Source organism: Diadema antillarum, unplaced genomic scaffold, assembly GCF_040938485.1.
Source record: "Diadema antillarum isolate AM-2024a unplaced genomic scaffold, OU_Dant_1.0 seq00000501_RagTag, whole genome shotgun sequence".
Lineage (NCBI taxonomy): Eukaryota > Metazoa > Echinodermata > Echinoidea > Diadematoida > Diadematidae > Diadema > Diadema antillarum.
In genome coordinates, this window is record NW_027271458.1 from 816,521 (window position 1) to 844,402 (window position 27,882).

At 39.2% G+C, this 27,882-nt stretch overlaps 1 protein-coding gene across 1 annotated transcript; it reads left to right on the plus strand.

The window, feature by feature from the left end:
• Nucleotides 1-880: 880 nt before the first annotated feature.
• Nucleotides 881-27,784, plus strand: LOC139733851 (leucine--tRNA ligase, cytoplasmic-like). Its single transcript, XM_071644654.1, has 25 exons — nt 881-933; nt 1,592-1,742; nt 2,826-2,913; nt 3,449-3,529; nt 4,768-4,905; nt 6,348-6,509; nt 7,091-7,335; nt 8,032-8,257; nt 8,387-8,551; nt 10,109-10,303; nt 10,937-11,166; nt 11,426-11,508; nt 11,803-11,941; nt 14,855-15,076; nt 16,031-16,146; nt 16,397-16,674; nt 17,484-17,624; nt 18,220-18,354; nt 18,730-18,834; nt 19,583-19,693; nt 21,690-21,794; nt 22,108-22,203; nt 23,494-23,496; nt 26,709-26,841; nt 27,536-27,784. The coding sequence occupies exons 2-25, from the start codon at nt 1,597-1,599 to the stop codon at nt 27,742-27,744; spliced, it is 3,552 nt and encodes a 1,183-aa protein (XP_071500755.1). The 5' UTR covers nt 881-933; nt 1,592-1,596; the 3' UTR covers nt 27,745-27,784.
• The last annotated feature ends 98 nt before the right edge of the window (nt 27,785-27,882 follow it).

Consider the following 27,882-nt stretch of genomic DNA (forward strand, 5'->3'; position numbering starts at 1 on the left):
TTTTCCTTGTCAGCTGAAGAAACCTGGAAGTGGCACCAGAAGTTGCGCTGAAGATCCCCCCCCCCTTTTTTTTTTTTTTTTTTTTTTTTTTTCTTGTTAGCTCATGAAACTCGGAAGTGGGCCCGTCACTTTTGAAAACGCTCCGCCGGCCCTGCACTCCACCCCCCCCCCCCCCCCCATGATGCATCGCAGAAGGTACAATGGCAATCACAATGAAAATGAATTAGGTAGGCACCTACAGAGCCTACAAGTGTATATTTATTTCTGTATACGCCTATTGGCGCCTCGATATCATGGGGGCATAAAGAAGAAATTCATACATCGAATATGCTGTAAATATTATCAGTGCCAATAGATGGCAAAACATGAGAATATTTACAGTGAAATCACATATATGTGAGAATGATAATAATAAATGGGGAATTTCTAAGGGGGACCTCCTGTCGGCTTTCAAGGTGTGAAAGTACCGGAGAATTACAACGCGATCTGGGCCCAATATAGTCACTGCATGAATTGAAGATTGCAATCTAATGATCTAACGCTATTGAAACGTGCAATATATTTCATTTACAGATGTTTATATTCTCTTAGATAATGATAATGTAATATACTTTCGATCTCATCTTTTGATTATGTTGAAATGGCGGAATTAAGCTGGAGTTTGTGCAAAAGACTCGATCGGACTCCTGCCGTGGCACACCCTGACATTTGGGCTGTGTGAGGCGCACTCCTCCCATTCAACGTCACACACGTGGAACCAGCGAGAACAAGAGTCACGCTCGCGGCATTGAGCTGATGAAACTACAATGAAACTACCCGTGTACAGTACACGGGCTGCGGGCTTGCAGCTATAACATCACACAACACGCGTTTGGGTCGCCCGGTCGTGCGTGGCAAGTACACAGTGTCTAGCTGATTCGTGGAGAGCTCAAGGTGAAGTATGGACTTTTAAGATTTATGCGCATGCATGAGTATTATTTAAATACTAGTACTGGTCAAACTGTTCTAGCGCTATAAAGCCCTGTGATGTAGTAGTACAGCTGTACGGGCCATGTAAAGCCAACTGCTCCTGAAGTGTAGTCCCATGTGCTTGTATATTTGATGGGACATTCGCTCATCCCGAACAGAGCTTGGCCTAGCTGGTAGTAGTAGTAGTAACATCTGTTATGTGTGGCTGGGTGGCATCCTAACCTGTAACGACCCGGGGTGCTCCTTCACACAGTTATATGAAGCGTTCGGGCTGGTCACAGTCCCCTAACCTGGTGCCTGTTATTAGTGTTAAGGAGGCAGCAGATCTACTTCCAGAAAGCTGGATGTTGAGGAGATGAGGTGTAAATTATAAGATCAAGAAGGTTTGTTAAGTAGAGTAGAGTCTATAATTTATTTTGTTGCCATTTGAGGCCATGAGGGAGTCATTGGAAAGTATTTGATACAGATCAAATGTGGTTGGTTGTCATATATTTTATGCTGGTATCAGGGGTAGTAGTATAGTAGTACACTAAATAGAAGTCATTAAAATTTGCAGTGAGTTTAATTAAGTATATCTTTTCAAACTTTAATATGTGTGTGATGGATTACAATCGTACTGCAGACAAAATGACTGAATCAGTGGAAACAAAACGTAAGGGAACCTATAAGGTGAAGACCCTGCAGGACATTGAGGCGAAGGTGCAGAAGATCTGGAATGAGCAGAAGATATTTGAGGAGGATGCCCCAAAAGATGCCAAGGGACCAGGACCTGGGTAAAAACAAAGGGTTCTGGAGTTGTTGTGTTTTTCTGCTTCTTTCTTTCTTCATTTGTTTTGTTGTTTGATTCCTTTTTTCTTTGTTTTTTTTTTTTGCAATAGAGAAGTATGTATGTGTGTCATTGTGTGTTTCATTTGTTGCCTTAGACCACAAAACCAATAGCAATACAGAGTTATCAGATTCAAATACTGAATGTATTTAATGTTTTGTTTTATTTTTGTCTCTTTTCTAAGAGTAGATTCATGACTTTAGAATTATTTTCAATGCTGTAAATTTTATGTAATCATCAACTTTGGATGTTCATAACCCATTTCCAACTGTTTGAACTTTATTTCACTTGGTCTTCATTGCATGTGGACCCCCCCAAAAAAAATAAAAATAAAAATAAGAATAAAAATAAATAGATAAATAAATAAATTAAAAAAAATAGAAAAAGAAGGGGAGCATTAAAGAACTCTTTTCTTACGTAGTGGCAATGAGTGGATAATCAGATTAGAAAAAAAATCATGGATTTTTTTTTTTTTTTTTTTAAATCAAAGCTGCTGCAGATATTGTCCTAAGTGGTTTTTAGGTTTTCATGCAAATATTCACCTATCTCATCACTAGAAAACAAGAAAACAAAAAAGGAAAGGAAAGGGCTCGTGCAGTTTATAGACTTTAATGTGGCCACATCTTAAGCATTTATACCTCTGCAAAGGCTCACAATGAATAGTGACATGCAGTTAATGAAAGTCCAGGAATTGCATTGGGAATGCTACTAGAGGGAGGATAAGAAAAATAAAAGAGAAATATGTAAGTTGCTTTGTCTTTATCTCACAATAAGTATTACAAAGAGCTTTATAGGGAAGAAGATAGAATGGACAAGTGTAGACCAAATTAGAATTCACTGACGCAACTTTTGGTAGTGAAAACAAATTTATCTGAAATAGAGATGTTATGACAATGATGGTTATGATTACTAGTTTGGCTATTGATATTATTATTATTATTATTATTATTATTATTATCATTATTGTGCAGTTTATGTTGCTGCAAGATTACACCTCTTTTTTCTTCTTTTTGTGTGTGTGTTATGTTAGAAAGGACAAGTACATGGTGACCTTCCCATACCCGTACATGAATGGACGTCTCCACCTTGGTCATACTTTTACCTTCTCAAAGGCTGAGGTAAATTAGAACATTATGCTATTGATTTTTTTAAATATCAATTGAAATAACAGAATATGCTGTACATTGATGGAATATAGCGAAATTAAAAAGCAAACAAATGTTGCGAACAGAAGAATGTTTCCATGGCAAAGTCAAATGAAAGACTTGATTTGATTGGCCCTCCTAACATATGTGATTCACTGTCTGTTCCAAGTTCAATTGTCTGCTCTCAACAAGTGCCTGACTTTTGAGAAAAATGTTGTGGGAATGTTTTTCTCTCACAAATACAGAGCAGTTTGTAAAGTGTATTCATTGTATGTGAGGTGTCATTATGTAGTAAGTACTACTACATGTAAATCAGACAAAGAGAAGTATAACATAACAATTCTGATGTTTTCCATTCTACAGAATTTGGCATTTGAAATATTTGGATATGAATATTCTTGAAAGCATGACATCGAGTTTGAGTTTGCTGACATGATGTGAATATGCTCGAATGGTTCTTCATTGTCCAGCATTTACATTTTCTTGTTTGGCTTCTTCCTGTACATAGTTTGCCGTCGGTTATCAGCGTATGAAAGGCAAGAGATGTCTGTGGCCGTTTGGACTTCACTGTACAGGAATGCCAATCAAGGTATGCTTATAACTTGTTCTTTGTTTGTTTGTTTATTTGTTTGTTTGTTTGTTCATTTCCATCTGAGAAGATGGCTGGATAGCTCATATTCAGCTGCTCTGGCTGGTCTTCCATGGGGTCCAGTTGTGTGTACTTGGGGTGGACCGCTTCAGTGGGTTATGCACTGTGCTCTTCGTGATAAATGAATGAAGCAGGATCTTTTACGTGCATGAGTTGTGACTCTTTCTCTCACATAGGACTTCCATTTTATGTCCTATCCGAGGGACAGAATGTTTTGCATTTACTAGATGGGATAGGTGATGATACTCGATATCTGATAAACAGTAGCATCAGATTCTCTTTCTTTCCTCCACAAACCCATCACAAAAATTATTGTGTAAGTTTTGTTATCACTGTCATGGAAGTAGTTATTGTACTTTCGGAGTGCTAGTTAAGTGTAGACAAGGACATTTTTTTAGTATCATGCTTTGTTCATCCTGATTGAAAGTATATCATATAGAAGTAATTTTCTAATGACGATTGTACTTCATGCACTCACCAATATCCTTGTTGTTCATTGAATATTTACAAACTGTAGATGCATGTAACTTTTTGTATTTCAGATCAAAGTCTGTTGCAAGGCTGTTTTACTTTTAAAGTCAACCTCTTTTGGAGGAGTTGCAATTACAAGAGATAACTTGTTAAAAAGAAGAAGCCAATTTTCCCAAGTCAATATTTGTTCTGTAACACACACTTGGACATGAAGTTTTGCTGGGACACAACAATAACACCCTTTTTGGTGGTAGTTTAAAGGGATCACATAGTTTTGGATGAGCTGTAACTGCAGGTTTTTATCATTTTTTTTAATGAGATAGCGAGAAATCTCTTATGAAATATGAAAGAGCCTGTAATTCCAAGAGGGATTCAATGTTTATTTGATGAAAATTGGTTTTAAAGTGGCTGAGATATCCAGAACAGAGCAATGCTAATGAAGTGTGGGACCCACATTTTATTACAATCGTTTTGTTTTACTTTGTTTTTGGATGTTTCAGCTATTCCAAACCCAATTTTTATCAAATAATCTTTGAATTCCTCTTAAAATGGTATGCTCTGTACTATTTCACAAGTGTTTTCTTGGTATCTCGCAAAAAGGTTATAGCCCAATTTTCATCTCCACCAATACTGTACCATCCCTTTAAGCAATGGAAAAGGGATTTTGTTGTTGTTGATGAAGTCTATTTGATGTTCTCTTTCTGCAGGCATGCGCTGACAAGCTGAAGAGAGAGATGACGGAGTTTGGCTGTCCTCCTTCATTCCCTCCTGAGCCAGAGGAGGAAAATTCAGCTCCTGTCGAGAAGGAAGATACTGTTGGCAAGGACAAGGCCAAGGGCAAGAAGGTATTTATACAGTATGATGCTTAGAGTAGTGAGAAGGGCACAGGTTATTTCCATCTCTCTCATGGTAGCAGTAGCAGGTGGAGTCATTGTGCAGTGGAAGATGAAATTTGGGGGGGGGGGGAGGCACTACCAATATTCTTACAGTGCCAGGTAAGATAATGATGATATAAAGATGATATGAGGAGTGTGTTGCCATAGAGGTGTGAAGAGATTGGAAAATTTGATAACCATGAATTAAATTGTCATTCTGGCTGTGAATTCCATGTATGCGAAAGTAGATCTGCAATAATAATCTGCACAGAGTTTTTGGGAGTATTATACTCATTTCCCTGTGTACAAAGTTTTATCAGAAATATAATGTGCAGCAACCAGGAAAATCTTGTGTATATGTGGACTTCCACAGAGCTCTTAAAGGACAAGTTCACCTTCATAAACATAAGGATTGAGAGAATGTAGCAATATTAGTAGAACACATCATTGAAAGTTTGAGGAAAATCGGACAATCCGTTCAAAAGTTATGAATTTTTGAAGTTTTTGTGCAGTAACCGCTGGATGAGAAGACTACTGCAGTGTGTGAATAACTTAGATGTCACATGCGTACAACAATATAAGGAAAATATAAAGAGAATTTCACAAAATTTCATTTTATGAAAAAAGTTCACATTCCCTCGACTCGTTACCGACAAATGTTATGGGTAATATTATTCCCCCTGCCTTTAGAAAGAGCCAAGTCAAGTGCTCTTTTATTATGTGAAAAAAGTGAAAATATGTTGAATTTTCTTTATATTTTCTTTATACTGTTGTACGCATATGACTCACAAGCTGTAGTAGTCTCCTCATCCAGCGGTTCCAACACAAAAATTTTAAAAATTCATAACTTTTGCATCGATTGTCCAATTTTCCACAAACTTTCACTGATGTGTTCTACTAACATTGTTGCATTCTCTCAATCCTTATGTTTATGAAGGTGAACTTGTCCTTTAATGTGTGGTTGTGTGAAACATACAGTAAGCAGATGTTGTGGTTATTTAGATACTGATAGTTATGTGGTGTAGCTTATTAGGGTCACCTTTTGGCATAACACAGAGTTTTAAATCTACTTGATCTCTCATGGTGTGAGTTGTCAAGATGTGTGAGTTGGCCAATGGTTGATTGTAAACAATTTGTCCAGGAGTTTAATGGCTGTACTGGCATGTATAACAAGTGTGCCTGTCATGCTCAACCAGGCACATCATGTCATAGAAAGACAGAGAAAGAAAGACAAATATATCTAAGTCTGAGAGCGTAGAACTCACAGTGTATGAGATGACTACTTTAGCATTGAGTGGACCATGAAGCAACTATCCTAGCATTCCACATCTAGTTAGAATAGTAGTAGACCGTTATTTGCCCTTTCAGTGTTGTCTGATTTCATTATTTTATTGTTTCTTGTTTCCCAAAAGAGCAAACACCTGGCCAAGACGGGAGGAGTGAAGTACCAGTGGCAGATTATGGCCAGTATGGGTATCCCTGCGGCAGAAATCCCCAAGTTTGCTGATGCAGCCTACTGGCTTGATTACTTCCCACCCATGGCTAAGAAGGATGTCTCCCGTATGGGCTGCAAGGTCAGTCATTGTCACCCATTCCTTCCCCCTGACCAACTTCTGTACCTCCCCTCAATCAGTAAACTTTTCTTTGATGTGATTTACCTTTGATAACTTTCTGCTTCCTTCTGCTGTTCTCTGGTATGGGCTTTTGATGAGACTGGTCTTGAGACTAGTCAATGTCATTCAGCCCCTCTTTCCCTTCCCCTTTCTCGGTTTCTTCCCGAGAATCATCAGTTGTTTGTGTGGGGTGGTTTACATTTAATATATTTTGCAAATATAATATTTTACAAATTCGAATTTGTAAAACCAGTTTAAAAAGTGGTTGAATTCACGATTGAAAACCACAGTGATGGAATGAGAAAGAAGTCTTTCTTTTTTCAGGAGAAAAGTTGGTGATTTCTTACCTTGGATGCAGCACGTGTGTAACAAGAGGCAATCATTCCACAAGCCATTAATTTCGTATGTATCAGTCAACTGGTGAAATGTACTGTGTATACAACACTCTTGTGATCCCTCCTCGTTGTCTCTCAGATGGGCTTCAAAGTTTCTCAGTGTCATCCTGTCCCTTCACATGTATACATGTTGTGTTCAATCATTAGGTCGATTGGCGTCGATCATTCATCACCACCGATGCCAACCCCTACTACGATGCCTTTGTGCGCTGGCAGTTCCTGTTGCTCAAGAAGCGGCAGAAGGTCAAGTTTGGCAAGCGCCATACAATCTACTCACCCAAGGACGGTCAACCTTGTATGGACCATGACAGGCAGTCTGGTGAGGGAGTTGGACCACAGGAGTACACCTTGATCAAGATGAAGCTGATGAAGCCATACCCAGGAAAATTGAAGTAAGTGTTCGTTTCATTATATAAATTTCAATCTCCTTGCTTTTCCTCCCTCATTCACAAAAGATTTGCAGCAATAACTTACCTGTCTTACAAAGCACTCTTATATGCTTACTGTTGCTTTTTGAAAATAAAGTTGAGTCTTTGCAACTGATTAACAAATTGCCCTACATCGACGTATTTACTTCGATGTAGGGCAATTTGTCAATCAGTGGCAATGAAAACATCTCAATGGAAGAATTTCATGAATTTGAAAAAGTTGAATCTTTCTGTTCTTCATTTCCCCCAGCCTTGTAAATGTCATGGGGCATTTCTGTAGTCATTCATTCACTTATATGTATATATGAGAGTTGTTAGCATTTCCTTGCAATGCTCGTAAGCACTCAGGTCTTTTTGTTGGAGAAGTTATTACTTTGTAAAGATTTATAGGTCTGTGTGTGTCTGTGCATGTGTGTGTGTGTGTAAATGTATGAGCATGTGTGTAAGAGTGGCATTTTGAGCAATGAATTTATGCAAACAAGACACTCTGTGAAATGCACTTTATATGAAAGAAAAATCATGTCCAGAAATCAAGAGTTTCTGAAAGAGATTTCTGAATCAGTAATGTGAGATTTAGAAAGTAGAGAGAATTCTAGCGGTTGACATTGCTGGGTTGACTGCCACAAATGAATCTCTAACCTCTGACCTCTAACCCCTTAGGTCAGTGGAGGACAAGGATGTGTTCTTGGTGGCTGCCACTCTGCGTCCAGAGACCATGTATGGTCAGACCAACTGTTGGGTGCGGCCAAACATGCCCTACATCGCCTACCGGACTGCTTCGGGGGAGATTTTTGTCAGTACGCGGCGGGCAGCAAGGAATGCCTCCTACCAGGGTATGACCACAGCCAATGGTGAAGTGGACATAGTGGCAGAACTGACTGGACAGGTAAGATATCAATTATATACATCTTGTAGGAGTATCATTTCTTTCTGTCTCTGTGTATCTCTGTCATTTTTTTCTTGACGTTGGATACCTTTTAACGTTTAAACTCATCCCCTTGCTCTCTCACAAAAGGATATCATGGGCGTGGCCCTCAATGCACCCCTCACATCTTTCGATGTCATCTACACCCTGCCCATGATGACCATCAAGGAGGACAAAGGAACGGGTGTGGTCACCAGCGTCCCCTCCGACTCTCCAGATGATTATGCTGCACTCAGAGACTTGAAGAAGAAGAAGGTGAGTGTAATAGAACCAACCAGTTTGGGATCCAGGGGCAAGAAACCGAGATGGACTAGTAGGGGCAACACTCCCCCCACAAAACAGCTTGTCAAAGATCTAGTGGGAGAAGACCAACTGGTCAGTGATCCAGGGGGAAGAAATCAGAGTAAGTTGTTGAGTTTCGTTTTTGTCTCGCCCACCGGAGGTGAAGGCGAGACTAAGGGATCCAAATGGCGTCCGTCCGTCGTCCGTCCGTCCGTCCGTCCGTCGTCCATCGTCCGTCACAAATGTTAAAGTTTACTTGCAAGACTCTCTTATGATGCATAACTTGGCAACTGTTACAGCAATGGCAGCCACACTTGGGTGATAGAAGCACTAGGGGTATCTTCATGTTATGGCGTTGTCGGAGGTCATGTGATGATGTCAAAGGTCATTTGAGGTCATATATTAAAGAGTATGTGGAAGACTCTCTTTTCTATGTTACAGTTTACCTGCAAGACTCTCTTTTGACAAATAACGTCATATAAGTTGCTTGGATTACAACCTAACTTGGGTCATAGATGCACTGGGGGTACCTTCATGTTATGGTGCCGTTGGAGGTCACAGGATAAGGTCAAAGGTCATTTGAGGTCATACGTTAAAGTTTACTTGCAAGACTCTCTTATCACACGTAACTCAACACATGTTACTACAATGGCAATCAAACTTGGGTGATGGATGCACTCGGGGTACCTTTATGTAATGGTGCTGTTAGAGGTCACATGATAAGGTCAAAGGTCATTTGAGGTCATACGTTAAAGTTTACTTGCAAGACTCTCTTATCACACGTACCTCAGCACATGCTGCTACAATGGCAATCAAACTTGGGTGATGGTAGATGTCTCTTGGGAAGTTGAAGGTAACCACAAGGTCAAAGGTCACAGACAGGGGTCAACGAACTTTTAGGGCACAATGTTAAGTTTTTAGGGCGCATTTCGTTTATGGCTCATAACTTTTGATCCCTTTATCCGTTTGTGACCAAACTTAGATGGAAGATGTCCCTTGGGGAGGTGAAGGTCGTCACAAGGTCAAAGGTCACAGACAGGGGTCAACAAACTTTTAGGGCCCAATGTTATGTTTTTAGGGCGCGCTTTGATTGTGGCTCATAACTTTTGATTCCTATGTCCGTTTGTGACCAAATTTGGATGGTAGATGTCCCTTGGGGAGTTAAAGGTCATCACAAGGTCAAAGGTCACAGTAAGGGGTCTACAAATTTTTAGGGCCCAATGTTAAGTTTTTATGGCGCGTTTCGATCCCTTTGTCCGTTTGTGACCAAACTTGGATGGTAAATGTCCCTTGGGGTGTTGAAGGTCACCACTAGGTCAAAGATCATAAGCAGGTCAATTAACTTCTGGGAGTTATAAAAAATATTAATTCCTTGTACGCAATTGGGCGAGACACAATTTGACACTTGCCTTGTTTTAAAAGGGGGCTTTAATGAATATATATGCATCATGCAATATTTCTGCAAATATATTTTGAAGGAAAAAAGGGCGATAATGATAACATGATGAGATGGATGGATTTGTTTTACAGGATTTCCGTGAGAAGTACGGCATCAAAGATGAGATGGTGCTGCCATACGAGCCGGTCCCAATCATTGAGGTGCCAGACTATGGCAACCTGTCTGCCATCAAGGCCTGTGATGAGTTCAAGATCAAGAGTCAGAATGACAGAGACAAGCTGCAGGAAGCCAAGGAGAAGGTCTACCTCAAGGGTTTTAATGACGGGGTGAGTCCAACCCAAACCAACTTTTGTGATTCTTCTTTTTTGTGTATGTGTGTGTCTGTAATGAAAAATAGTTCAAACGGACGATGGTTGTCAGATTTTATCATGGGCATTCTGGTGTCAGCAGATGCTTTAGTTGCCATAGGCAGTCAATACGCAGCCATTGATTTGCAGTCTGTGGAAGTTTGATGATACCGATGAAAAACCTGATCTTAATTCCAATACAAAAAGATTTGTTGTACATGTTCATTGTGTTTTTAAAAGTCTTCCAAATTGATCACAGTAGGAAGTGCACTTTCTTTTTGTTGTTGTTGTCGGGGAGGAGTCTAATAGCTGTGAAATATACTACTTTAAAACGAGGAATGTTCGTGTGCATTTTAATTTCGCAAATTTCGCGAGGGCCAAGATTCGCAAAATTAAAATGCACATGAAAGTTCTTGTCTACACTATATGCATTAAATGGTAGAGGCAACTTAAGTTGAATAAAGAATATGATTAACTGGGTGTAAGTCTTGAGGCTATTGTTTTCTGTTAATATTTTGTGCAGTTGCTCTATTCTTTGAACTCTCGTCAGTGTTGTGAGGTTTGTGAAATGATTTCTGTCTACTGTCATTTATTGCCATCGTTTTCCGTCAGGTTCTGATTGTTGGTGAGTTCAAAGGGAAGAAGGTCAAAGATGTCAAGAAGGATGTCAAGATGAAGATGGTTGGGGAAGGCTCGGCTGTCCTCTACTTTGAGCCAGAAAAAAGGGTCATGTCAAGGTCAGCGGATGAGTGTGTGGTGGCGCTGTGCGACCAGTGGTATCTGGACTACGGCACTCCCAACTGGCGTGCTCAGGCAGACAAAGCCCTCGCTGCCATGGAAACGTAAGGGATTAATGATGTAATAGATGATTGTATGAATGTATTTGACAACTAAGAAAACATAACAGAACCAAATGACAGTGTTTATCAGCGCACTTGAGCTGGTTTTCATTTCACTTTGGAACTTATTCCTCGCATACATGGATGCTTGTGAATTTGTTTACTGTATCAGGATTTAGGTGATATCGATATCAAGATATTATTACAATTATTGCTCGTATTATTTCTCTTCAGTTTTTTGCTTTTTACTTTTGATCTGCAGGTACTCTGACGAGAGTCGCCAGAACTTCATTGCCACCTTGGACTGGATGCATGAGCATGCGTGTTCAAGATCATATGGGCTGGGTGAGTGCTGTTACATGCTTTCATCTTAACACCTGACCTCTGAAAATGATATCCTGCATTTAGTTCAATTGCAAATAATTTGTATAGATTTGTCAGTCCATTTCACATTGTGGTATTCTCTTTGTTCTGGGTGCCTTCCCCTCTGGAGTATCAAAAAACATCTATGTTGAAGCTGAACTTTAATCATTTTACTGCCAAAATAGTTTTCAATGTAAGACACCTATAAAAGAGGATGATTCCTCCTCCATTTGAATCTAATTTGGTCTCTGCTTTGTGGTTGCCCCCGGTAACCAGGATCCAGGATGCCTTGGGATGAGCAATACCTGATTGAATCCCTGTCGGACTCCACCATCTACATGGCCTTCTACACTGTCTGTCACCTGCTACAGGGTGGGGTGTTCAACGGACAAGGCCCCAGCCCACTCCACATCAGGTAATCATCTCTGCTTTTTCACCATTCTATATCAGTTCTCATATCCTCCCTTCATCCCCCCCCCCAACAATATCTATTGTCTATCAATCAGTCTATCTATCTATCTATCTATTTATCTACCTATCTCTACCTATCTATCTATCCGTCTATCCATCTATCTGTCTAATCTATCTGTCTATATGTATATATATATATATATATATATATATATACACAAGGATACAAGGATACAAGGAACTTTATTGTCTGTTAAAAATACAGAAATTCGTCTTCCACTGGCATAACAAAGGAAAAAAGAGCAGACAACATATATTGCACGTATTATAATAATGGTATACAAACAGGCAGACAAAAGCATTGAACGGACAGTGTCTTGAATGATTTAAATAAAAATCTGTAATTCATATAAAAGAATATATACACAAACTCCCGCACGAAGTTACACATACACATGTGCACACTCACACCAGGGAGGTGTCACCTCCCTGCTCACACACACATGAATACCCGCATACACTCACTCACACACCTGCACACACACAAACACACGTAAGCTGTCTAAAAATACCCTACCAGACCCTAGTTGCACACTTCCTCAGTTCCTAGATATCTGTTTAACTTCTCATTCCCCTCCCCATCCCTCCCATCTCCCCTGCAAGTTATGATGAAAAGTAGATGAAAGGGAAAAAGATCATGTCATAGAGAGAAGTTAGGAGAAGAAGAAAGCTGGAAGGTATTGACTGGTGGAGATGAGGAGGGGCATTAAAAAGCACCTGGCCAATAAAAAGACCCCCCAAAAATGACAATACACCAACATTTAACAAGAGAAAAACAATTGACACCAGACTTATACCCTTCAAAAAAATAAATTGTACACAATATATATATGTATATATATCACTGCACATCATACTGATTGTAGTTTTGGCTTTATATAAGGAGTATAGCAATGAAAACTCCAGTGTTAGTATATTTCCAGGGTGGGGCAGCTGGTGATGTAGTCTAAGACATGTTTGAGGCTTTTCCTTTGCAACATGGTGTTGATGTAATTGTGGTAATTGTAATTTTCTTGGGAGTGACAGTGTTTGTGCAATATTTTGTTTGTCAGTCTTTACCCAATTGTGCAGTGAATATGACTGATTTTTTAGCTCACCTGAGCCAAAGGCTCAAGTGAGCTATTGCGATCGCCCTTCGTCCGGCGTCCGTCGTGCGTCGTGCGTCGTGCGTCGTGCGTCGTCCGTCGTCCGTCGTCCGTCGTGCGTCGTCCGTCGTGCGTCGTGCGTAAACTTTTTACATTTTCATCTTCTTCTTGAAAACCCCATGACCGATTTTCATCAAACTTGGCAGGTAGCATCCCTAGGAGGTTAGGAACTCAATTTGTCAAAATGGGCACCATGCCCCACCCAGGGGGCCCCCAGGGGGGCCCAAACCCCCCAAAATTAAGGAATCTGTAAAAATCTTCTTCTCTAGAACCAGAAGTGATAGAGCTAAGTTAATACTATGAGTTAGTACATTGATGACTGTAGTTTCAAGTTTGTTCATGGCAGAATCAGGGGTGCCCCCCTTGGGACCCAGGGGAGGGGGGTGGGGAAGGGTTCTAATGGGGCCTAAATTGTACATTTTCATCTTCTTCTTGAGAACTCCATGACCCATTTTCACCAAACTTGGCAGGTAGCATCCCTAGGGGGTTAGGAACTCCATTTGTTAAAATGGGCACCATGACCCACCCAGGGGGCCCCCAGGGGGCCCAAACCCCCCAAAATTAAGGAATCCGCAAAAATCTTCTTCTCTAGAACCAGAAGTGATAGAGCTAGGTTAATACTATGAGTTAGTACATTGATGACTGTAGTTTCAAGTTTGTTCATGGCAGAATCAGGGGTGCCCCCCTTGGGACCCGGGGGGGGGGGGGGGGGGGGGGGGGGGTCCTAATGGGGCCTAAATTGTACATTTTTATCTTCTTCTTGAGAACCCCATGACCCATTTTCACCAAACTTGGCAGGTAGCATCCCTAGGGGGTTAGGATCTCAATTTGTTAAAATGGGCACCATGCCCCGCCCAGGGGGCCCCCAGGGGGCCCAAACCCCCCAAATGAAGGAATCTTTAAAAATCTTCTCTAGAATCAGAAGTTATAGAGCTGAGATAATACTATGAGTAAGTACATTAATGACTGTAGTTTCAAGTTTGTTCATAGGAGATCCAGGGGTGCCCCTCTTGGGGGTAGGGGGGGGGGTGGTTGGAAGGGTCCAAATGGGGGCCTGAATTGTACATTTTCATCTTCTTTCTGAAAACCTCATGATGGATTTTTGTCAAACTTGGCAGGTAGCATCCCTAGGTGGTCAGGATCTCAATTTATCAAACTGGGCACCATGCCCCACCCAGAGGGCCCCAGGGGGCCCCAATTCCCCCAAATTAAGGAATCTTGAAAAAATTGGGCCCTTATTGTACATTTTCATCTTCCACTTGAGAATGCCTCGTCAAATTTTGGTAGAGCTGTGAATAATTTAGATTAGTGACTGCGTGAAAGGTGAACTTGCGATACTCAGGTGAGCGCTAGACCCGCGGGTCTCTTGTTTCTTTGTGTGTCTTTAATTGTAGAATAAAAGAATTGATTGACATGGGCCCAACAAATGCATTTATTAAGAAGAATATAAAGCCAAATGTTTAAAATCCAGTCACATGAGGTCATTTTGAAAAAAAAAATTGATAGACTTGTCAGTATTAGGCTTAAAAAACAAGAAACTTGTTAGAGGTACAAGGTTACAATGTATTTATGTTATCTAGGTGTAATACTCTCGACAGAATGTAGTATACAGTGTGAAATGCTCTGAGCAGCTTGATTTGGTGGAGAATAAGCATATATGAAACAACTATTATTGTTATCATCATTAATAATCATGTCTTTCTTTTTTGTAGAGCGGATCAGATGACACCAGAGGTGTGGAACTACATCTTCTTCACAGAGAGCCCGTTCCCTGCATCCACTGGGATCCCAAAGACCAGTCTGGACCGGCTACGGCATGAGTTCCAGTACTGGTATGGCGCTGACCTCCGAGTCTCTGGCAAGGACCTGATTCCCAATCACCTGACCTACTGGCTCTACTGCCACACTGCAATCTGGCCAGAGGAGGAGAATAGGTAAGGTGGTATAGCTGGTCAAGGGTACTGTGAGGGCGCCCTTCAACTTCCAAACACCTTTCAATAATGTACAATACTAAAAAAATTAGTATTGTGTGACAATAAAAATACTGCAATATGATCTATTGCAAAGCAAAGGAGCCTGCAGTCTGCATAGATTCATTTGCAATAGTGAACATTCAAATCAAAATTGGCAACAGTGTCTTCTGATGCAGAGAGTCGTGTTGTTTGATCTTTTACAGTGTTAAAATGTACCTTGCACTCTCATAACATTCATAGCTCTTGTGCAAAGCTGGGAAGTCAGTTCTCCATGAATGTGAAAGTTCTTAAGTTTAGTCTATTGTAATATAAGGTTGCCTCACAAGCTGCAAGAATTCATCACGGGTGGCCAGTAGAGGTTAAACAGTTCTCAATAGTCCCATCATGTGTGATGAAATGGTAGCAAGTGTCACTGCAATCGTCTATTCCATGTAAACATAGTTGCAGGTGGATTGTATCCATTTGAGAACAAAGTGCTCTGACAGAGCAAACCATGCTAGACAGAGGAGTACGAACTTTGGTGTACAATTACTTATCTCTCATAAACTGCATGATTACTAGCATTTCACCGTGGAACATAGCCTTGTCAGAGGTCTGTACCAGATATTTTTGAAATATTTTTGAAATATACTCTGGGTAGTTTCACAGGGTTGGTGTCATTGCTTTAAAGTAATCATAATAGTGAAAATATATCCCTGTTGCAATGCAGGAAAATAATTCATTGATGAGTGAAATGTATTTCCTCGGTCGTATGTTTAGGATCATAGTGTACTTACAAAAGACATACTTAAACTGCTCTAGTTGATGCATTATATTCTATGTCTTGATGCAATGTGTAAGAACTGCTCTTGAAGTATTCTATTAATGTACGGATGTGCTCATTTAGGTATTCCGATTTATATTTTTCTCCCCAAGATGGCCAAAGGGAGTGCGTTGCAATGGTCACTTGTTGCTGAACAATGAGAAGATGTCTAAATCAACAGGGAACTTCCTCACTCTCTCAGAAGCTATCAACACTTTCTCAGCTGATGGTGAGAGTCTACTCTTTGTGTGTGCTTGATTCAATGCACTTACAGCATATGTACAAATGTAGTTTTTTGGAATGCCTGTTTGTGTTCTGTTCTTTCTTTCTTTCTTTTTTTCTTTTGATAACAGACACACCAAACTGATGAGTTCTAGTAACATGCATGTGCAAATTCTGTTTTCATGTGAATATGTGCCTTTGTATAGAACTCTACCTTTGTGACATGTTCTAATGTTTTCTGCACACACCCCACACAGGGATGCGGTTTGCTCTGGCTGACGCTGGGGATTCCCCTGTGGAGGATGCCAACTTCCAGGATGCAGTCGCCGAGTCTGGAATCCTGCGTCTCTACAACTTCCTGGAGTGGGTACGGGAGACTCTGGAGAGGAAAGACTCGCTACGCTCGGGACCATGTGACACTTTCAACGATCGTGTCTTCGCCAGCGAGATCAACCAGGCCATCGTCGAGACGGACAAGCACTTTGAGAGGATGATGTTCAAGGAGGCCCTCAGGACAGGCTTCTATGAGTTCCAGGTACAGTATTCAGGGCATGCTAGTGTCATATTTGCCTTTTTGTGTGCATTGAGCTCACATAAGTCAGTACACTCATCATAGATTTATGTTAAACAAAGTATGTTTCGTCAGCTTCTATTTCAGAAATAAGACCCTTCACTGTAAATGATGAAGACTTATATGACACACTAGAAAGTAACTATCAGACAACAGTCTACAGAAGTTCTTGAAAGTCGTGGTAATAGATGTCACAGATGTTGCATTGAAAGTTTGAATTATGACAAAAATATTATTCTGTGGTTTTTAGAATGGAATGTGCAATGTATAAATTTGATATCATATTAGCATTTCTTTAAACATGGAGTTTTCGTGAAATGAAGAGAAGTGTTGATCCAGTCAGGAGTTGTTAACATGAATATGTCTACAGCATGTTCCATTGTGTTTTTGAAGAAAGCTTCAGTGTATTCTGAAGAAATGGGACAATTTCTTTAAACACATTGTTCAATACCTGAACTTAAATGAATTATCAAAGAAGCATTTGAGGCTGGCTTGAAGACTTTTTTTTTTTTTCAGTCTGACGTGGTTTTAGATTGTTTATATACATAGAGAACAAGACACAAGATTTTCCATCAATAACTAGGTCACAGCACTTTTAGGATAATGAAAATATGATCAGTCCATGTCTCCCCTGAAGTCATATTTGCCAGGGGAAAGTAAAATAAACGATCTATGATTCTCTATAAAAAATCTTGACAAGTTTGTGTAAAGGAAACTTGAGGCTCATCACAGCCTCTTGGAACATTGATTTAATGCTTGCTTACTATTTACAGGCCATGAGGGACAAGTATAGAGAGCTGTCAACAGAGGGCGTGCATCGAGATCTAATCCTGAGGTTCATTGAGATCCAGACTCTGCTGCTGGCTCCATTCTGTCCTCATCTCTGTGAACACATCTGGTCCCTGATTGGAAAGGTCAGTTTTTTCCCCTCAGATATATACATTTTGTATTTCAAAAATAAAAGATAAAGAAATGCTCCTTGGCACTTTTATTTTCTATTTCTTTCATTCAGAGTCATTGTCTTGTACACCTTCTTTGTCATTTAACCTAGTAAGGATTCATCTACTGCTGAGTCACAGATATAATCCCGATAGTTAGATAGTCCGTCTTGATTTGCTATCGGTACAAAATGTCTTTCTCCAGATTTTACTTATTGATGAGAGGGTCACTGCATCACGTGTTGATCCTGTAGCTTTTCTAAGATAGGATTGCTATGTCTGGAATCTAAAAGTAAACCAACAACAGATTGTAGGTCCTAATGATTTGCAGTGAAGGAAAAGAGGAATATATAGAAATACCAATATCATCAGAATCAATGACATCATCAGTATCAATGACATCATTAGTATCAATGACATCATCAGTATCAATGACATCATTAGTATCAATGACATGATCAGTATCAATTACATCAGTATCAATGACATCAGTATCAAAGACATCATCCATATCAATCACATTACCATAATTTTCTATTCCCTAAATAATGATGACATCTCATCCCTACAGGAGGGCCTGTTGATGAGAGCCAAGTGGCCCGAGGCAGGCAAAGTGGACGAAGTCCTGGTGCGGTCATCGGAGTACCTGATGGACACAGCCCACGAACTTCGTCTGAGGGTCAAGAGCATGAGTCAGTCCAAAAAGGTAAGAGGAAAAAGGTGGGCACAAGATTGAAGGTGGACAGAAAGAGTGAGCAAAATTTGGGCTGTCTAGAAATAGTGAGAGATTGTGAGACATTGAGGCTATCAGTGTTTTCCAGATTGTACAACTTATTATCCAGTCTAGTAATCACAGTGGTCATATGATCAGGTCATGTGATCAGGCCCGCAGCAATCATGACAGGTGTCTATGTATTCTTTAAATAATACTAATAATAATATGAAATATTTATATAGCATTTAATACAATATGTTTCGAAGCGCTTTTCACTAAAACATTCGCAGTATATGATTTCTTTATTTTATACGTTTGGGTTGATGTGTTATTGTCTTCATTCCTTCCTTTTCTCTGTCCATGCAGAAAGGAGCACCAGCACAGAAACCAACTCATGGTACCATCTTTGTCGCCAAGAACTTTCCACCCTGGCAGGACTCGGTTATGACCAAAATGAAGGCATTGTATGAGGTAAGAAGACAATCTAGATAGCAAACTGTTTTATTGCCCCCCCCCCCCCCCCCCATGTTGATCATTGGTGTCCAGTGGAGTTATGAAAGCACACTGATTGTTGATATTTTTCAGGCAATATTCCTGTAAAGTTAGAGATCAAAGGTCAATCCTTTTAAAACAACAACAACAAAACAAAACAAAACAAAAAGACCTGCTTACTCTGAGTAAAACTTCTGATAGAAATGTAAGATGTTTATTTTTAGCTGGCAAGAAGGGAGAACTTACAAGAGGTTTTTAGCAACATTACTTGAAAGTCTGAAATCTATGGTCAGAAGTCATTGAACTTACAACAACAATAACAAAAATCAAAATTTTTCATCTGTATCTCATGCTTGAAATGTAGGATAGTAATGTTATTTCAAAGGAAATTTTCTAGTAAAATGTGGAATATTCAAGCAAAGTGAAAATGGATATGATCCAACTTCCAAGTTAAAAGTCAGTGGACTTAATGTGAAAATGTAGGTTAAGTTAGAAATAACTTTTCTCGAAATCTGCACTATTAACTAAGTTAGTGTCATGGCCACCCAAACACAGAATCCATCAAATCTTGTGTAAATTTCAGCCTTCCCTTGCTCTATCTCCCTACATGTTAATCTCTCGATCTGCCCATGGATCAGCATATCTTACTATCCACCCATATATCTATTTATCTCTTTGTCTTTATCTCAATCTCTGTTATATTTGTGCATTGTTTCCTTGTTTCCAGAGGAACCAGAACAGTTTCCCCGACAACAAAGTGATCTTGAATGAGCTGAAGAGTGTAGAGTCACTCAAGAAGTTTATGAAGCGGGTCATGCCTTTTGTCCAACACATTAAGGTGAGCATCAACAGGTGGCGCTCTTTTCACAGTTGATTTTACCCTCTAGCATTTGTGTAGAGTCATTGCAGAGCTGCCAACTATATATATGTATATATGTATATATATATATATTGCTATTTCTTTCTTTCTTTTTTTCCATACTTGGTATTTACCTTTACCTTTTCTTTCTTCATCCATAAGGAGAAAATGTACTTTTTTTTTGACTACTTTTTATTTTTAAGTGTTGCTGCTTTATTCATTCAGACCTTGTTAGTGAGCAGCAATATTTTTGTCACCATGGTTGCTTTGTGGTGCGCTTTGTGTTCAGGTTATGTACTTATCATGGTAGTCATTATGTATATGTATCTATCTATCTAACTAATGTGTATTTTTATGCCTCCGCCACGAAGTGGTGCTGGAGGCATTATGTTTTCGGGTTGTCCGTCCGTCCGTACGTCCGTACGTACGTCCGTACGTCCGTACGTCCGTACGTCCGTCCGTCCGCTTTTGTTTACGCGATAACTTGAGTAATATTTACTGGAATTTTACCAAACTTGGTCCAAGTATGAAGTATGATGGGGCAATTATTTGATTAGATTTTGGGTGAAATTGACTGAAGGTCAAAGGTCAAAGGTCAAGGTCAAATCATGAAATTGTATCCGTTTACGCGATAACTCAAGACTGGATGGAGCAAATTTCACCAAACTTTGTTGGAGGATGATGTATGATGGGACAATTACTTGATTAGTTTTTCAGTGAAATCGAACAGAGGTCAAAGGTCAAAGATCAAGGTCAAATCCTAAAATTTATGTGTTTACGTGATAACTCAAAACTGGATGAAGCAGCTTTCACCAAACTTGGTCCAAGGATGATGTATGATGGGACAATTAGTTGAGTAGATTTTAGTGACATTGGCAAGAGGTCAAAGGTCAAAAGGTCAAGGTCAAATGCTACAAATGTTGCAATTTCCCCCATATCTATGCAATGCCCAAAGGTATTTTCTTGAAACTTGGTGTGAACATGTACTACTGCGTAAAGATTCTCCAGAGAGAGTTTCATGTCATAAGGTCAAAGGTCAAAAGGTCAAAGGTTAGGTGAAAATGTCGCAATATCACTTTTCTCGCGAATGGTTCAATGTATCTTCGTGGAACTTGGTACATACGCATGTACTGACTGGCAGGGATTATCTAGGGAATTTAGGGGTCATGGGTCAATTTTCAGGGGTCAAAGGCAAGGTCAACCCCTCAAAATTTCCCTCATATACTAGTATATGCAATGCTTGCATTATAAGTTTCAAAACTTAATACATGCATTACCTAATGAAGATTCTCTGGGAAATTTCCAGCCAGAAGGTCAAAGGTCAAAGGTTAAGGGACAAAGGCCAGGTTTCAATGCCCCCCCCCCCCAAAAAAAAAAAAAAAAAATCTATTTTGTACCGATATTACACTCTTTCTTCATACCTTGGAAATTACTCAGAGCATAAACTTATAAAAAGATCTGTCAGAATTCAAGTAAAAATTCTCAATTCCCGAAATATGTGTACCTGCACTCTTAGAAAAAGTATAGCAAACCCAGTTCAAGACATTTCTGACAAACCTGTCATTTCAATATTTTGCCAGTTATGTGAAACTGTCATGGATCACACATTGTGAAGACATTGTACTATACGCCTATTGGGAGAATCATGCATTATGGCGGAGGCATCAGTCGCCATAGCGACATTTCTAGTTTCATTCATTTATTTATTTATTCTTACTGTTTATGCCACATATTACCATATTTTTTGGTAATGCCAGGAGGCGAGGATATATAGAGTTGTGTGTACATATTTATATCCTTCAGTTTACTAATCAAAACCAACTCAACTATTATTGATGACAACAACAGTAACAAAATGTCGACAACATGAACAAAAACAAATAAAGAAACACACAAACTAACTATGGAAATAAAAGAAAAATGAAAACTTGCAGAATGCTTCTCAGACCCTCCACTGACTCTTCATTCTGTGTAGGAGAATGTGGCAGTCAAGGGACCCAGGGCAATGGAAACCACCATGGACTTTGATGAGATAGATATTCTACAAAGCAACCTAGAGTATTTGACCAATACTCTGGAGGTAAGTAAGAAAGGAAGTATGCCCATGTCAATGGCAGTAGTCGCTATTTTACTGTATTCCCATCCTCCTCAATAGTGATATTGTAAAAACAGTACATCACTTGATTGTTGATTCAACAGTCAGAAGGATGATTACTCTAGGTAGTGTTGTCCATTATCTATCTCCATTGCTATGGTAACTGCAACGACAAGCAAAGTATTGCTATCATGTCCGCTGTATCTCGTATATCTTTCTTCTTCTTCTTCTTTTTTATTGTTGTTCTTGTTGTGGAACATTTGACCACTTTGATTTTTCCTCCACATTTTCCTTCCAGCTGGAAGGACTTGAGGTTCGACCAAGCACAGAAGCTTCAGACAAAATCCAGGAGGACTGCTGTCCGGGCAAACCTTACTCAGTATTCTTCACCCAGGTCAGTATCTCATAATTCTCTGGAAACAATCCTTAATAGAAATGTCACTACGTTAGAATGAGTTTTCATACTTAGCTGATATTGGGTTGTATGCTGCAAAACAGAACTATGTTAGTGCCTGAGACTCATGGCAGAGGTTTTAGGCACTCATTTCCCACATGCAATCCTTGAAGCTACTGATGTTTAATTTTAAACAGTGTGTACTCCACAGGTATATTGCAGTGTCTGTAAACACGAAATCTGTGTGTTCATGCATTTCATCATTTCATCTGCATCACTACCAGTATATTTTCTACCTCTTTGCTGTCATTTGTAGTTATCTCATGACCAGTCTGATGATATTTGTGTCTACTTTGCAGTGATACAAGTAGTTTCAGTGAAAACTAGAAGAAAACTGATCTTGATATGTACTGCTTATGAAGGGACTTACAGGATACAATGCTCTTGATGTTGCTTTAATTCAGTGGAGAATAAGCAGTTAGTTGCATCTGACATGTCACTTTAAGACTAGCTGGTTGGTGATACATACTGTTTGGTCGGGAATTCCCAGGTGATTGACAAGTTGGAATTTGCATTGATTCCATTTAAAGTTTACTCGAACACACCTTCATCTCCAGTCATTGATTTGTGCATATTTTGTCATCATAGGCTATTTACGGAAAATCAAAAGTGAGAGTTTCTTCTCAGTCAAAGGTTGTCTTACAGAAAGCAATTTTGAGTGCATTTTTTCCAGTTTTGGTCTTACTGGTTTCCCTTCCTTAATGAATAAAATTAAGCAGAGGGGCTTCATGTGCTGCAAAACTTGCTTGGGCCAATCCTACTATTTACTTTATACCAACTATTCACCAAGTAATCCTGTGTTTTCTGCTTGTTGTGATATCAATTTTCTAAACAGAATGCTCTGCGTCTGCCCTCATGAGTACTAATTGAAGTGGTGTGACAAAATTGAACTGTTTTCTAAAATGAACTTTCTCCTAATGATTAGAAGCCCTTTGTATTAATGTGTCATTGTATTGTCAGTAATGATTATGATTTCCTCACAACACCAAAATGGAGTTGGGAAAGTTTGGTTGATAAGGCTATTTCTGCTTATTCACATTCACCGTCTCACATAAAATGACATTGTTGACAAGTACATGAAATTCTTGTAGTCGTGGATTACTTCTTGTTATCAACATCACCAGAATCTTTCATTTATCTGTGATCCTTTGCCTAACCACCAAAGACTGCTGTTCCCTTTCTCTCTGTCCTCTGTCATTGGGTTTCATTTGGTATCATTGGGTTTCACAGCCGGTAAGTTGACACCAGTCTTCTTGGAAGAGGAGCAGGAAAGAACTACCAGTATTCAGAGCTACCAACATTCTTTGAAGTCCTGTGAGATTTGCCAAGATTGTCCCATAGCCAAAATGAAATTGCTTGCAATTGTTAGAAAAAGTGATTAAGCAAGGATTGAATCTCCGTTTAGCGTAACATTGTTATTCCTACATCTTTCATTAATGGAAAAATAATAATTAATCTTTTTGCAGTGAGATTCTGAAATTCTCATAGATTTTGTACAGAACTCACAGTGTTACCTTAGATTGTGGATTAAACAGTGTAATGTATAATACAAATATGGAATAACACTGGGTGATTCTAAGTCTTACAAACTCATTGGCCCGAAATTACTAAGGTGGTACAATCTTTGGACAAAGACCGTAGTTTTGTATGGGGCGCCAAGTGTCGCATGGCCTATTTTGTTACAAAATTACAAAATGTTCATTTGGTCTCTAAATATTAACATTTCGTTGACGAAATGACTAATTTCATAACAAAATAGGCCATGCGACACTTGGCACCCCATACAAAACTACGATCTTTGTCCATGGTTTAAACCATGGACAAAGATTGTACCACCTTCGTGAATTCGGGCCCTTGAATCCATGAGAACTTTCTTGATGTCCCAATGATGGGTTTAGTGGAGTGCTTGAAACCAAAAGTAGCTAAGCACACCATCTCATTCAGTGCTCTCTACAAATGTTGGTAGCTCTGCAATATAACTTTATTATGCCTGCTTGTCGCATGATTGTAGTTGCATGATAGGTGTCATTTTTAGATGGAGGTGGATTTGCATCTTTAAGAATCAAATTATGTTTGGCTGAATCCAGCGGTTCTCAATTGATTTATTTTTGCTCTCATTCTATTTGCTGATGCATGTCATGGCATTATTCAGACAGTTCAAATTATCTTATTGATTATAGTGACGCTGTGTTACTCAAAATTCATATTTATACGATATCTATAGAGTGTACCTACATTCTTAACTTACACAACTTACAACACTTGCTATAACCAGTGTACCGTCCATTGAACCATCTTATGTTCTTCACAGTATGGCAGTTTGCTATTACATACTGTGAGTTATTAGTTCAGCTTGCCCATGCATATGGCTGTGACTTATCAGATATTTTGACTTCACAAATATATATATATATATAATTATTATGAAGCATGTTATGTGGCAATTTTATGTATACCTCTATAATGCTTTATTGGAAACTTACCCCCTATTCAAAGCAAAAAGCTGTTCTGAATATGGACTGCAACACTTTGACATGTCTGCAGCAAAATCAAGAAAAATTTACTTCTTTTTTTTTTCAAAGTTGTGAAGACATTGGTTAAAATTTTCCTGTAGAATAGTAGTACATGGACCAAGACTGCCTCACTGTGGCAAAAGGGAGCAAGAGACAAAAATGCCCATTTCTGTCTTGACTTCATGACAATGACTCATTGTTATGACATCTCTACCCCAATTTCTCTCTGTAAGATGAGTGTGCACCTGAGTAAATTATTCTAGGTCCAATGAATGTACAAACATTAATACACATAATCTCAAATTTAACTAACCTGTCACTTGCTTCCTTTTGCCATGTAGGCTGAAAGACAGGTCCTAGATGATTCCAGAAAGACACCAATTCAAAAGACTGACTGATGTCCAAATTACCATAGGGGGTTTTCTCAGTATCTTTTCAATCTTGCTCAAGTGTTTATTGATCTGTCATTTGTGTATCATTATATTCTAAATTATTATTTTTGTTTTCTTTATCTGGGTAGCGTCTTCGTATTGTCCTGAAAAGCCATGAAACATGCACAAAATAGCATCGTGACCTTGTAGGAATTCTATGAAGATGTCATATTGTATAGCTATATATACCTGGTACTTCTTTCTTTCTCAGAAAAACATCCCGTGCCATAATGTGTTGTATAGAATTTTCTGGGTAAACCTTGTGGCCCTTCTTAGTTGAAACAAAACCAAACACAGAACTGTGTCCCCCTCTTTATTTGCTTCCCCCTTTTTTTTTCTTCATTCTTGTGTATTCATCCCATCGTAACTTTCAAAGCTGTTGTAGTGTTGCATCTCACTTGTTACAACCATTGTTCATATCTCTCATTGATACATCTATTATCTTTTAGTCTTGGGTGAAGGACTACTTGTGCAAATATGATGTTAATTCAGTTGTATTTGGTGAAGTTTGTATAAAAAAAGATAAGTTACAGAAAATGTGTGAGTATTGTCAACTCTTATGAGAATGTTGCCATTCAGCAATGTTTGTTAACTTATTTCTAGTATTTGAAATAAATCATAAAATGCCTGGAAGTCTTTATTTGTGTAGGTGTTCAGAGTGGAGATATAATATCATGATATCTTGAACCGTATCTATGCACTGTCTTTGACTATGGTAAAACAGTGCAATTTACAGAACAATTCTGATACATATGTGATATGATTTATGAGAGGGACTGTCTGTGGGATACACGAGTGCATTTTTGTGCACTAGTTACAAACATGGAAGATAGCTGTTTGAAATACCTAGTGGTTAAGTAGAACTTGTCACCAATCCAGATACAGGTCATTCATTACTTTCCCAGTCATGCTCATTTATTTGTATGTACCATATACTTTAGTAGAATAGATACCCAGTATCATTACTTTTGCCTGTAGGAACTGAGTTGAGCTGAGGTGGGAGTTGATGATTTCTCTCTTAATTTTCATCTTGCAGCACTCTGGGCTCAAGTGAGACTCATCTTATTTATGGATGTTAGTTTTGAAAACTCCCTTTGCCTCGTATGTCATAAAGATAGAAATATACATCAAAGGGTTTCAAAGAAGAAATGTATTTATATGGGAGATTACTTCATATTTCAACTGTGGTTGTGAAGATAGGAATTAGTGGTATTTGATTTGTGAGATCTCAAGCAATTTTGCCAATCAATTCACATTGAATGAATGTGGTTTGCCATAGAGTTCTGTTGGTGTATTATGTATGATATTGTTTCATACACTTGACAGAATCTAGTTAGCACTCAGATCAATAGTGTATTTCAATATAAATTATGGAGTTTTAAAATCAACTTTGGCAGGATGAGGGTTTGCTGTCAGATGTGACAGAAATGAGCATTAACAGCTCGATAACTTGACTACTTTGGATGTATTTCACCCTTTAATTTTATCTGTTGATATGCAGCCCTGTGTGATAGCAAGCTGTATCAACCCCCAGCCTGGGAGTGGTCACTTCACTGTCCGGTGTCCAGTGTTTGAGGGCGACACAGCCTCTCGTCTAGCTGCTCGCATCCAGAAGCAGAACAGGCACATCAAAGGTATGTACATCATGGTTTGGGTTGGGAGAAGGGGGAATGGCATGGACAAAATCTTGCAACAGGTGAAATAATCGTGATGTGCCGAATGTGAGTTTCATGCAGCAAGGACCCTTATTCATGATCACATTATTTTGGTCAATTTAATTCAATAATGATGTGAACAAGAATTTAAGATTTTCTCAATTAAATGCTTGATGGTAGGATTTCAATTTTTACTCATCTTTCAGAGTGAAGGTGCAGAAATTAATTAAGCAAATAACTTTGGACACTCCTATAGAAGTGATGCATGGTAGAAAGCCTGTATAGTGACATTCTTTTTCCCTTTTCTTGTGTTTTGTTTTTGTTTTTTGTTTTTCTTGTCCTGTACTGAAAGTATGTTTTCTTCGACATTCCTGATTACACAGTGGGATCCCCAACATTCATGGAAAGCACAATTTTAGCTGTAGAATTGATAGAAATTATGACAATGGCAGTGATTGTATTGACAAGCATTGCCCCCCAAAAAAGAGATGATAATGAAATGCAGCATCGTAGAAGGAGTAATACAATGTATAGACAAAGTACATGGATGGCTTGTTGGTAAGATATACTTGAGGATATGACTATTTCTCTTTCTGATACAGAAAATATGAGAATACATTTTGGTCACCTGAAGGTCCAGTGACCTTTGATGTTCCTTTCATTTTCCCACCAGACCTTTCCAAGGTGAAGATTCTGCGGTATGATGACCCCATCCTTGGTCCTAGGCGCCTCCCAAACTTTGAGCACATTGAGGAAGGGAAGAGTGTCATCCCGGCTCTGACCAAGTTCAAGATTGATGAGAAGGCACAAACAATGAGGGCATGCCTCAATGGGACGGCAGTAGATGTTGGCAATGCATTGGTGTATGTTGTATCGCCTTGAGTTGGTCTACTGTCACATTCTTGTAGTAATATGATCTTGTGTATCTTGTGGTAATTAGGAGATAATTCCTGTACTCATGGTATTGTACCTGGTTGTGACTGATCCTTGAAGTGATTGTCATGTGTCTTTTTTCTTCCA